The following is a 13,921-nucleotide window of genomic DNA, read 5'->3' on the forward strand; positions in this document are numbered from 1 at the left end:
AAAAAAAAAAACTGCTCAAAAAACGGTGATGATGTAAGACACAATAGAAAGGCGAAACCCGTAGATTTTTCTTTTGCAGAGAAAGAGATAAGGAATTATCAGACCGGTCATATGGGAGATGAAGAGAGAGAAAGAAGAATTCCAATCCTTGCTCTAGCTAGTTGTTGCTATCGTTCTTCACTTGTGCAGTTGAGCTGTATTTGATCACCTGGGGCAGTTGCCGAAGCACTTGTTTTGAGATCAATCTCACAAAAAAAAAAAAATCATTCAATTTATACATGATCATAATTCTTCGACAGACACGCGTACCCTGAACGCAACACAGACTAAAAGAAGAAGAAGAAGAAGAAGGAAAAACAAAGTCCAAATCATGATCAACATCATAAATTCTAATGAGCTCGAAGTCATTCTAGACTTTCTTGGCAATAAAAAGAAAGTGATGGAAAAGTGAATTAAACCAGATTCGGAGACTGTACTGTGATTTGTTAAAATGGAGGACGAGCAGTGGCCCAGAAGGCCTCAGCTGGAGCAAGAAGGTTGGGTGGTAGGCCGTGGAAAAGAGGGTTATTAGGGTCCGGCAGAAGCTGTTGCTGTTGTTGTGGTTGGTTCTGTTGCTGACCAACCATTCCCGGAGAGCCGAGAGGGCCGCCGCTCTGTATCGGAAGTGATAGGTCTTCATCCTCAAGGGGAAGCCGTTCATAAGCTGCGTTACTGAAAGAGGCTGCCATTATTACAACCGGACCTGATGCAACAAGCGCACCAACGACGCTTCCTCCTACTACTTGGCCTTGCCCACCTGATAAATAAATCGTCAATCCCGTCGCAGCCGGCGGAGCCGGAGGTGGTAAGAAGGACCCCGAGAGAGACAGTATTTCGAACCGGCCATGTAAGGTCACAGTTGCACCGGGTGCCGCTGGCTGCCGGAGAGTGACATTAGTTACGGTGCCACTCCCACTTAAAATGCAGACTCCTCGCTGCCGCCGCCTGGCGAAGGTGGCAACACTCTCGCCGACATCGCACCCATTAGCGATCTCCATCACATGAGCTCGGAGGGAATTGGCACTTTCGCGGGTTATAATGATCGGTGGCTTAGGCTTGTTCTTGGACCCTGCCGGTCTACCTCTCGGTCTTCTCGTGAATTCTCCTTCTCCGGTTGTCACAACCATTTCCTTGCTATCGCTGTGGTGGATGTTGCTGCTGTCATCACGTTCGCGTTTCATCCCTTGTTCATCTTCAGAATTCTGCTGGTGGTGATGGTGCAAATGGAGATCTCTAGCGTTGAAAGGAGGCGGGAGAGCATGGCCATGTGTTGATGCTGTTACAGGATCCATTTTCTCCTTTTTCTCTCTGCCTGTCTTCTCCTTTTCAGTTTCTTCTCTTCTCCAGAACAGTATAACACTGTCTTGTTCACAAAAACCCAAGTAGACGGAAGCCCAGAAATGGGGAATCAGAGAAACAAGTGTGGATTGAGAAAGCTTTCGGAAGAGTAAAACCAAAAGAGAGCAAAGGCTTCTGGGCTGCTGTGTCTCTTTTCCTTTTTCCTTCACCTTCTTTTTTCTTTGCTGCAGCTGACTAATTAATTGCTACTACCCTTCTACCAGAAAAGAGAAAGGAGGATGAGCTTTTCTGCATCACCCACCGATTTTCTATCCATCTTTCTCCTCTCTAACCTGGTATGGGGCCTATTGGGGTGCATCTTTTATACTGAATTCCTTATCTGTTGCTGTTGTTGAGGGTTGGGGAGAGATGAAGAGCAAGAGAGAGAGAGAGAGTAGAGGTTTGGTTCCCTTTTCTAAGTTTATGCTGGGTTAGTGTTAGGTCAAGAAAACGGGTTGCTAATGGGTTTGGCTTCGGTAAGATTGCTAGCGTGTAAAATGGGCGGTGGATGGGCCCCTCTCCCTTCTCTCTTCCCCCAATCTCTCTCTCTCTCTCTCTCTCTCTCTATATGGCTTTTCTATTGCTACCATCTCAACAAAGAAGCCCCTCTTCTTCTTCTCCTCCTCTTAACAAACAAAGACGGTCGTTGGTTTTTCTTTCTCGATTATTTCCATCTTCAGCTATGAAAATTGCAATTTCTTTTCCTTTATTATTAAGTAGACCTTCAAAAGTAAATCATACCCGTTTATCTTCTGCATCTTCTCTTTCATGGGTTATCTTTAGTTCTAATGTTTCATGACTGCAAACCATTGTTCTTTATTTACAGGTTAGCAACTAGAAAATGAATCAAACGACCCACTTACCTATTATCAGCTTCATAGTGAAACAGTTGGAGCTTAAAACTAGTCCTAATCTATAATGTATTGCCTCAGAAACGAATACAGAACTGAATACCAATCAGAAACCACCAGAAGAAAAAAAAATACAAAAAAAGAAAAAAAGAAAAAAGAACGCCGTTCTTTCTTTTTAATCTCCACATAATCCGGTTGCTTAGCACAGGCGTGATGAAAGAGTAAAAACTGAGAAGCTCGACGTGGTAGTGTTTGGCTGATTCCGTCGTCTACAAAACAATCGCCACAAGCCACAAAGCAAAACATGTCACAACAACCCACAACGATACGGGCACGTGGGCCCGAGGCCCGTAAATGCAATTATGCAAAAATGGGTCATGGGAAATTGGAGCGGGCCCTCACAATTTAGGTCGCGACCTCTGGGACTTGTCTTGGGTACGAATCTCGGGGGGCCTTTATCCCAGCCTTGATTGATGATCCTTCATCAATATTAACCATTGTGGGTCCAAAACTAGTCCTTTAATGACACGTGTCATCTCCCCCCCCCCTAATTTCTTACACAAAGTCCATTATCAATTTACACTTCGTCTTAACTCGATATCATCCAACTCCAAAGTCAATTTTGATGGCTATTATGATAGAGAGATTTTAGAGTGGGACTCACATCGCAAAATGTGAAAGTGGTCCCACTCACAAGAATCAGCTGAGTGAGTATATCGGACGTTTAGATGATCACATCACGACCACCCAAAAGTAATCGGTCTAGGGTCCGGTCAGCCTATCTCGTCGGATTCTGAAACCGGAAGTCACATGTGTGCCAGTTGTTCGAACTTTGTATCAGATCCATTATTCATAGAAGCATCAAAACCACGCGCACGTGCAGACGGACAGGACTGAGAAGGGAGAGAGAGAGGATAAGGTATGCGCATTGCGCACCATGGTGTGTGGACAAAAAATCGGATATTCCTGGGCCACGCTGGGTCTCACTTTTTCGGCCCTTTTCGTTGCTTCGCATGGAAGTACACATCTCTTTCTCGGGGAAGTACAGGGGACTCAGAAGTTATGTCCCATGTCCCGATGGGATGTGGAACATTAACTGACGGAAATACCCTTCGGAAAGTTCGGAAGCCTGCGAAGCAAAAATGAATGGCAGTGAAGGGTAGATTTGTCTATATAAAGAAACAAGGGATGGGCCTGAGAGATTGAGGCCAGATGTAGAGCCCAGTATGATAGATGATGATGGTGAAGATGATCAAAATGGCATGGCATGGCATGGGCCATCATTTTGTGGGCCGAGAAGGCTGTCGGGAAGGAAAGCTAGACAAGAACAAGATGGTGCAACAGTGATTCCTTAACAGAACAGAACAGCCAGCCATCTAGGGTCTTATAGCTTAGAGAGCGAAGATGTGTATGTGTGGGTTTGGAGTTTGGAGTGCAGATAAGATAATTGTGCAATGCATGCGGGGAGTTCCGTTGGTAGACAAACCGAGAGGTGTCCCAGTTCCCAGTTCCCACCATGACTAGGAGTGCAGCAGTTGACAGTCGCAGTCTCGAGGCATCTATGATCATCTATCTGATATCTCTCTGTATCTCTGAACAAGTGCATGCTCATATGTGATTGGTTGCGTCAAGGAGTGGTCGCCGGGAGTGCCTAATTTGACAGCCTCTTCTTCATAGAATCATGTGTGTGTATTTATCATTATCAACGTTTTGAAAATCAGATCGGACCGGATGGTCGGACCAGTTTATTTGGGAACCGGTTATGGTTAGGGGTTTGTAAAATCTTGAGCTGATAACTGTGACGATGTGGATTTGAGTTTAAGAGCAGTTACATTATATATATGATGCCGAAAAGATATAGTATGGGAAGAGTTTTGACCAATCAAAACCCACCCATGAATTTTTGATAAATAATACCTGATTGGCTAACATGTTTATGATTCCAATTGATTGGTCAGAAGTTTTTCTACAACTAAAAGTTTGAATCATATCCAATTTACTTGGACCGTAATGTACGTTAGATATGACAGATTACAGCTAGTATTTTTGACAAGCAACCCACTACTTCTCTTACTTTACTTCCTTAAAATATCTTTATCCCCTAGAAAATGACAATTTTAGACATCTCGTATAATTATTTATAGCTAAACGATGAGAAGCATGTATGTTAAATAATTGGTTCAGGTCTTAAATTAAAACTCAAAACAAACCTATAAATTTCATTGAAAATTGGAAACTTAGGGCCTGTTTGCTGTTTTTTTTTTTGGATTTTAGAGGGATTTTGGTTCCTATTGACCAAGATGTTCATGTTCTTTTTTTTTTTCTCTCCATGAAAAAAATTATTTTCACTGTGTACTAGGTGAGTAACTAATTTTCTCACCTAAGGGTAAAGTTGCCATTCCTGACCCTGATCCTGATAAAAGTTGTCCTCCACCACTGATCCCCGATCGGGACGGGTTCCTTGTGAGGACCCGAATCCCCGAAATTGTTTAGTTAACAATTTTTTTTGAAATATAAATTTACTTAAAATAAATAGAAACTTTAAAATATAAATAATATTTTTATATTGTCCTTTTTAATAATGGAAGTTGGGTAACCATTGGGGATGGGGAAAATTGCCATCCCTAGCCATTACTTGGATGGGACAAAATTGTCCCTTTTAATAATGGCTTTTTAAGGCTAAAATAGTTGTTTTATTTACCTAGAAAATAAAAGAACATAGATAAACACCATTACTCAAGTAAATACATTTACCCAGATAAATAACTTCTCAAAAAGTGAATTAGGCCTTAAAAGATAAACTTAGACCTTGTGTAATAGGGTTGGTTGGGTTGGTTTAGTTAACTTTGAACCATCCATAACCACATAGGTTCCAATCTAGCCAACTCGATTTTATGATGGGTTGGGTTAGGGTTTAGGTTTTAATGCATTAGGTTGGGTTCGGGTTCATCTCAACTTGAGCTAACCTAGCCTGTGTTGCAATCCTACTAATCACTTATTTTCAAATCATTCCATCATTAAAAAAATCTGACTCAAGAAAAAAATAGCTTGCTTTTATTTTTTCTTCGTATACTTACAAGAACCTTTTTGCAATGTTTTCTCATTGAATGGTAATAGTTTTAGATAAGACCCATTCCATCAAATTGTCTGAAAAAAAACTACCTTTTTTTTTTAAGTTGTGCTGCTCCAAACAAATAAGTACTTTCACAAAAAGGTATATGCATGCCATTTGAATTAAAGGTTGGAGCATGCCAAATACACATTTCCTCTTCAGTGCCTAGTTTGACGGTGTCTTTTGATTTCTGAAGGCTCCATTTGTTTACATTCGCATTGATGTAAATGCATTAGAGTACATTGGTTGAGTGAAAATTCTGGTCTACTTTTGCTTCAAGTTCGACTTTGTTTTATTTGTTTATTATGTGTAAAATAGAAGATAAAAATGATGTGATTCCCACTTAACATGAAAGATAGTGAAGATAGGAAAATGATTGTTTGCTTGGGAGGAGGAAAATAGAAAATAAAATGATGTGGTCCCGTTTTATATGAATGAGAAAATAAAGTAGGAGGTTTGCATCAATAAATGTTTTTGAAGTGATGTTGACCTAGGAACTAGATCTATTCATGTGTCGGGCTTCGGGCCGGGCCTCATTTAAAATTTGGCAAAAGCCAAGCTCAAGCCCGATCCATGAACAGGTATATCGGGTACCATCTAGGCAAGTAGTTTCGTTTTACCCCAAAATCGGTCCCTGGAAAAAAATCATTGAATTGGTCAATGTCTCGTTGATTTGAGTGGTCAAACTGTTGACCCATTTGACCCGCTCAACGGCTTTGGCCGTTTTTTATTTTAATTATTTTTTAATTTTTTTTTGTCTAAACATGTTGTTTGTTCGAACTGAATAGTTGAACTATTAACCCGAAAACTGGTGTGCAGAACGATTATGGTTCTTGGTTGGTATTTAATCTCAGAATTGATTGCAGTTCAACTCATAAGTTACACATTAACTTGAACAAAGAACAATTATACATGATAACAAATTAGTTACAGTAACCAAACAATAACCACTAACCATAAAGTAACTATTATCTAGATAATAACTAAATGCTGAGGTGGAAAACTGAAAAAAGATTAAATGCCTTGTTGGTCATCTGTGCTATTACATCCCCGCAAAATTGAGCTCTCCATTAGAGACGACGCACAATTTGGAGGGAAAATGAAGAAAATGAGTGCGGGAAAACACTTTAGTGAGAGGATTTGAAAGCTAATTTTTGATAGAAATATATCTGACATCCAAATTATGACTAGCCACCTTGTCACGAACAAAATGAAAATCCACTTCTAAATGTTTGGTTCTGGAGTGTAAGATAGCATTAGCAGTCAAGTAGGTGGTTCCTCCATTATCACACCACAAAATGGGAGGTGCAAGGACAAATATACCCAATTCACCAAGCAAAGATTGAATCCATGTTAATTCAGCTACTACGGTGGCAAGAAAACGGTATTTTGCTTCAGTAGAAGATTTGGCAACGATGCGTTGCTTACGAGAAGCCCAGGAAATACGATTGGACCCGAGAAAAATAGCATAGCTACTGGTGGATTTGCGGTCACCAAGGTTTCCAGCCCAATCCGCATTTGAATAAGCAAAGAATTGGAGAGTGGAGGAAGGTTGAAACTGGAGCCCAAGTGTCGAGGTGGACTTAAGATAGCGAAGCAACCTTTTTACAGCAGTCCAATGTTCTGTAGTGGGTCTGCACATGAATTATGAGACCCGATTAACCACAAAGGCAATATCTGGACGGGTAATCGTTAAGTATTGCAACATACCAACAATGCTCTTGAAAGTAGATGGATCTGGAAGAGCATAACCAGATGTAGCAGAAAGTGTAGTTGATGGAGACATGGGTGTTGATACTCCCTTGGATTCTAGCATCTTAGATCGCATAAGAATATCCAAGATGTATTTATGTTGATGAAGAAGAATACCTTTGGAGTTGTATGAGACTTCAACACCAAGAAAATAAGTTAATGAGATGCTAGACTTTATCATTGTTGTTGCCAACAACCAGTAAATCATCAACATATACAAGAAAATAAATGATGAGATTGTCATTTCGGTAAATGAATAAGGAAGAATCAGTTTTGGAGCCAATAAATCCAAGTCCAAGAAAAAAGCCATTGAGGAATTGAAACCAAGCTCGGGGGGCTTGTTTCATACCATACAATGAGAAGAAATGGCAAGTGAGAAAATTAATCGAATGGTTGTAGGTTTCACAATGGGGCTAAAAGTTTCTTTGAAATCAACTCTAGCACGTTGGTGAAAGCCCTTAGCCACCAAGCGTGCTTTATAGCGTTCAACACTCCCATCAGGGTGACGTTTAATTTTAAAGACTCAACGACAACCAACCACATTATGCCCGGGGCGTGGTGGAACTAAGACTCAAGTTCCATTTTTTTATAAGAGAATTAAATTCATCCATGGCTTGACGCCACTTAGGATCCTTGGCAGCTTGTATAAAATAAGTGGGTTCAGCTTCTTGAGTAGTGCAAGCACTTGAGAATATAACTTTAGGATGCAAAGTCTCATCACGTTAACGGGTAATCATGTGATGCCGAGGTGGTGGTACTATAGATGGCACTAAATTAGTAGAAGAGGGAGATGTGTTTTCAAGGGATGATCATCATGCGATGAGGAACATGGAGATGTATCTCTGTGCTGATGAAGAATAGATGAAGAACAAAGAGTAGTAGCTGGATTGGAGATAGGAAAGATAAAAGTACCTGGATCAGTTGGTGGAGAAAAACCATTAGGAGGTGATGCTCTTGCACAAGGAAAAGAGTATTCATAAAAAATTGCATGTCGAGAGATATACATGCTTTTTGAGGATAGACGATTACACAAATAACCCTTATGTGATATGGTCTCAGCCATGGATAAACAGTGCAATCAAAGATCTTGAGAAATTTGTAATTTGAAATCTCAGAGAACAACTTCTCATATGGTGACAAATAATGCAGTAACTTTGTAGGCAACCGGTTGATAAGATAAATTGTTACTTTGAAGGCATAACTCCAAAAAATAAAAGGTATGGAAGCTTGCTGTAGGAGAGCTAAACCTATTTCAACCACATGACACTGTTTATGCTCTACAGCCCCATTCTGTTCATGGGTATGAGGGCAAGAAACCCTATTTAATATACCATTGTCAGCCAAATAGTTGGAGAGAGTCTGATACCCTTCCTAGTTTGATTGATCTGCTTTGATCTTACAACTAAAATAACTTTCAACTAGTACCATTGTCAACCAAATAGTTGGAGAGAGTCTGATACTCCCCTCCCTTGTCTGATTGAACTGCTTTGATCTTACAACTAAAATAATTTTCAACCAGTTTTTGAAAGGTAATGAAGACAGGAGTCACCTCAGATTTACGACAAAGCAGATATATCCATGAGTATTTAGAATAGTCATCCACAAACAACCCATAATAGTGAAAGCTATCCATAAAAGAAATTGGGGCTGGTCCCCAAACATCAGTAAAAATTAATTGTAATGGCATAACACTCGGTGAATTACTAGAAGGAAGAGACAATCTATGACTTTTAATAGTGTGGCAAGCCTCGTAAAGAGAATGATGACGATGAAGAACACGTTTGGTTGTATTAGTTGCTGCATGACCAAATTGATATTGCCAATTTTGAAGACTAACACATTCTCCTGTCATAGAATATTTATTTGATGATGGTTGTGATCTTGTCTACTGAGAGCTGATAAAGACTATTCTTACTAGGGCCTTGAGCTAGTTCCTTCCCCGTCTCCCGATCCTTAATCACAAATTAAGTTGGATGAAATTCAAAACACACACTATTGTCACGAGTAAATTGATGGACAGATTAAGGATTTTTCTTGATTTTAGGAACCAAGAGAATGTCCTTCATAAGAAAAGGATGAAGCGAAGAAGAAATCTCTGAGGAACCAATATGAGATATCTTCAAACCTGCACCGTTACCGACATAAATTTGTTCGGGGCCTTGATATTTTGAATGGATAGAAAGATTGTTCATGTCTGCAGTAAGGTAATTGGAAGCTCCGAAATCAGGATACCAGACATGACTGAAGGAATTGGATTTGATCACCTAAGAAGGCGTGGTTATAACGTTGAGGGCAATACACAGCAACGTGCCCGGGCTGCGGTTGACAAAATATACCATCATTACTTCCCTTTCCATTCTTGTTAGTGGTGCCACGCCCTTGACCCCTGTGCATATTTGGAGATCCAAAATGATTATAATTTGCCTTGTGGTGGTTTACCTCTGTTCTTATAGCTATTGGTTCCACTCCCTTGTTGAGTTTTAGTTTTAGTTGCAGCATTCACATTCACAGATACAATAGGAAGATTAGATGGAGTTCGCAAGTCATTTTGTCGAATCTCCTGACTTATGAGCATGCCACAAAAATCATCAGTTGTAAGTATGTCAGTAGGGGTTGAAACTGAAATTGCAAAGGCATCATACTGTGAGCCAAGCCCTCCTAGAGTGCAGAGGATAAGATGTTCATCACTAAGTGACTTGTCACTTGCAGCCAGATTATCTGCAATTGTACGAATAGTTTGAATACACGCAATAGAACTAGAGGTTCCTCTTTTGAGATTGGCTAGTTGGAAATGAAGTTGTTGAACCCGTACTCTGGAGGATGAAGATGTGTTGCAACTCACTGCATGAACCATGGTGGATTCTATAAGAGTTGCATTGATCCAACTAACAATCATTTGATCATTTTGTTTCCACTTAATATATTTTTTGGGTTGATACATTGGATGCACTATCACTATCACTTGAGTCACCACCAATAAACTGTGGTGGACATTTGACCCAACCATCCACATACCCCATTCAATTTAATGGGAAGAAGATGAGCAATATTACCCATGTTTAAAGGATAGGAAGTGGCATAATTGACCGAAGCGGAAGCAACTGTACTTCCTTTAGCCATTGAAAACTATGAATTAGGTCAGTGCTCTGATACCATCTCAGAATTGATTGCAGTTTAACTCAAAAATTACACATTAACTTCAATTATACATGATCACAATGTAACCACTAACCCTAAAGTAACTAAGGTGGAAAATTGAAACAAGATTAATTGCCTTGTTGGTCATCTGTGCTATCCCTTATTTAAAACCTGGCATCAATTTTTGAGATGTAAAAGTTGCATTCCCAATGATTGCAACTGCAGCAAAAAGTGTGAAAAGTTGGTGCAAATCATGTTAGAAACAAAAGGATGCGATTTTTTTTTTTACTTAAAAATATCAAATATAGAGTTCTGTGAGAGACCCTTCATTAGAGTTGTAAAAGAGAAGCAGCTATTAATCCCCATACTTGGCTTCACGTCCAGACGGCCATGCAACAAACTTAACACATTCATTTTCCTCCCTCCCCCTCTCTCTCTCTCTCTCTCTCTCTCTTTCTCTCTGTCACTGCACGTTCCACTTAACTAGTATAGAAAACACGAATGCAATTGCAATTATATTAACTAGTACTTTTTCGTCCCATAATTCTAGGTGTTGTTTCTTGTCTTCATTCCATATCTCAAGTTGTGGGTGCAAACTAGAATTCCGATGCGTTCAACTCTGCAACTCCAAACTCAAGAAGATCATCTCCACACAATGTGTAGACAGAGTCTCAACTGGATATATTCAGAGAGCCAGGTTGAAAATCAGCGAGGCAGTGGAAGAAGAGAAAATTTTTCCGGGATTGGTGGCCATATCACAGTCTAATTAATGAACGGGTCGGACCTGTGCTGTGGTGCGTAACCTGCCAACAAATTAAGCCAGATTTTACCCAACCCGAGCCTCACTGCTCTACGCCATTAATGCTTTTGTCGCTCATCGTCTCTCCTTTCCGGGATTGCTTGGAGCTCCATTAATTCACCACCAAAGTGCTCACAATTCCAACTTCAACGCTTAGGGTTGCCAACTTGATGTCTATATGCGGGGGAATGGACGGCCTGGATGGATCAGCTGGTGGACCATGCGTTACATAGCTTGGGATGGTGAAAACTGAAACCAGTTAGCAGTGTGTGAGAGGGGAATAAGACGCGTATGTAGCGCTGACAGAGTTAGGAGGGAGGGACAAAGGGTTGGAGGTGTTCGGCCGGCAGAGGGGCAGCACGAGCGCACCGGGCCGCGGCCTGGGGGTGGCCTCCTGCTGCTGCTGCTGCTTGGATGCTCCGAGGGAGCTGAATGAGAACCTTGGGAGCCTCAGTCACCAAACCATAGACGCTCGCATGCATGGCCCACGAGCGCAAAACTATGAACGAAAGATGCTCTCTGTCGTTCCTCTCTCTGCTGCCTCTCTTTCTCATCACTCGTTCCATATCTATGTCCTTACGTCAACATACACAGTTTGTATTTATTTATATTTTAATCTATGCTACTCTCCTCCTCGATAATGGCCAGAGCCCAGAGCCCAGAGGGTTTTTGGCATCGTGGTGTTTACATGCATGTAGTTGCATTTAAATAATTAGCCATGTCAGCATTTTAATATTAATGAGCAAATTAAATCCTTGTTTGTATACGCTCGGAGTCGGCCGGCAGAGGGGGTCACAATATGAGTGATCACCTGCTTGGATGAAATGATCCAAAGGGCCAGGCTGAAAGAATCTTGGGAGCTCCAATCGTAAATGATTCTTGAGCTCATTTTGGAAAGAGTATAAATACAAATACATAGAGTGCAAAACCATAAACAGAAGATGCATTCTGGCATGCATGTATCTTTATCAACCACATTTTAGTGTAGAAACAATGAACAATTGGATGTGCATTATTACATTGCTAACTATGCTTAAAACGCAAAGGGTCATGATGCCAAACACCATCAGGCTGGAAGGTCGAAGTCATCCTTTCTCCTGAGAAGAACAGACAACAAACAGTGCTCTCGACTGTCCTCAAGCTAACATGGTTGGAATGGGACCATTCCAATTTAGGATCGGAATTTAGGCTATGTAAAACTGTATCAAAACAGCGAGAACAGATCTAGCAAGAAAACTCTCCGAAATTGTATTGAATGAGCGTATGAGATGTTTATAGATACATCTGTAATTAATTCTTCTGTAACATGTGGCAATTAAATAGCCAGCTGTCCAACTCTAGAATGTTCTATCAGTATTCCAAAATATGACTTGAAATACAAGTTCAAAACCCCGAGGGTTTTGAGTAAAAAATTCTGTTCAAACTGTTTTTATCTTGTTTCACACCTCCGGCGCCAATAACTATATATCTACAATTTACACAAATCATCATCATATCTGAGGCTTCTCCCAATTGTATCGATTTCGTATTCATGAATCCTATCATCATATCTGAGCCTTCTCCCAACTATATGGGTTTCGTATTTATGCATGAATGCTATCATCATCGTCATCATATTTAGAGGTGAGCAAAAGGAAAAAAAAAAAAAAAAATTAATAACAAACAAACAAAAATTCAAATTGATTGAAACCGAATAAAAAATTTGGTTAGCTAAATCGCTTAATTCGGTTTTGATTCAGCCACGGTTTGGTTAATCAAACTGTAAGTACCCTACTTCTTATAGATATTGTAGGTAGTCTTCTATGCGTGTGATGGAACCATCTTAATCTTAATCTACTTGTATTCTCTTATTTTATCACCTATTGGGACTAGTCCTACATTCCTAACAATTCGCCCAAATATAACCCACATTTGAAATGAAAGAGTTCCAAGCCGGAGCTCAATTTAGCCGAGCCCAGACCTCAAGTAGTTTATTCACATAGAGGTTCAAGCGATGCTTGTTGTTTGTTTCTATCAAATCTTGTGAGACCCAATAATTATAAAGGAGCTGAGATTTGCTCACCTTACTTCCTAGACAAAGGTAACGTGCTGCTTTCTATCATCTGAACTACTTTTTATTCATAACTCGAAATGGTTAGATGAAGGAAATATGGCTGCTTGAGACCACGACTATCTGGTCCATTGATTTCCTTGGTTTGAATCCATACTCTCTCCTCCTGATTTTTAATATTTTTGATTGCGAATTGTGTATTCCTAGAGTAGATTCTGTAACTCAAGTTAAAATAGGAATTGGCTCATTGTTCATTGTATCAGAATCCAGTGCACTTCTTTTTTTGATAAAGCTACTGAGAATCAAATGGTAAGAGATCAATGATTACATAGAAATTGGACTTGTCATTCATTTATTTGGCCATAAAGAGCTCTAATGGTTCCCATTCATCCCTGTTTGAAACCCACCTTTTTGACTCCATAAATAAATAAATGAGAACCCACCTTTTTGTAAAGTTACCGAATGTATGCCCCACGCATCTAATGGGCTGTCTATATGATGTATGGGGATGGGTTGAATCATCAAGATCAAACATTCACATGGATGAGATTGTGATGAACTTGTGAGAGGCAATTTGGGAAAATATATATAGGATCATTTAGGAACCATTATTCCTATCTCAGTAAGAACCAAAGCACAAAAATTAAAAAACCAACGTTCTAACAAAACTAATTAAATGAACTTGACAACATTGAAACCTAGTTTAGAACATTATTCTGTGACATAGGAATCTGTGATTAAACAAAAGAGAATATGTTTCAAAAGTTAGAAACACAAAGATAGGTAACCCCGGAAACCTATATATTGAAATCAGAGTGAATGAACACATTCACATTTAAATT

The 13,921-nt window shown here is 40.0% G+C and overlaps 1 protein-coding gene across 1 annotated transcript; it reads right to left on the reverse strand.

Moving 5' to 3' along the window:
* Positions 1–199: 199 nt before the first annotated feature.
* LOC148880203 (AT-hook motif nuclear-localized protein 22-like) lies at positions 200–1,952 on the reverse strand. Its single transcript, XM_088966813.1, has one exon. It carries the CDS (start codon positions 1,329–1,331, stop codon positions 486–488), a length of 846 nt encoding a protein of 281 aa, XP_088822939.1. The 5' UTR covers positions 1,332–1,952; the 3' UTR covers positions 200–485.
* Positions 1,953–13,921: the final 11,969 nt, after the last annotated feature.

Source organism: Nelumbo lutea, chromosome 1, assembly GCF_056320005.1.
Source record: "Nelumbo lutea isolate HS-2025 chromosome 1, American lotus-T2T, whole genome shotgun sequence".
Classification (NCBI taxonomy): Eukaryota; Viridiplantae; Streptophyta; class Magnoliopsida; order Proteales; family Nelumbonaceae; genus Nelumbo; species Nelumbo lutea.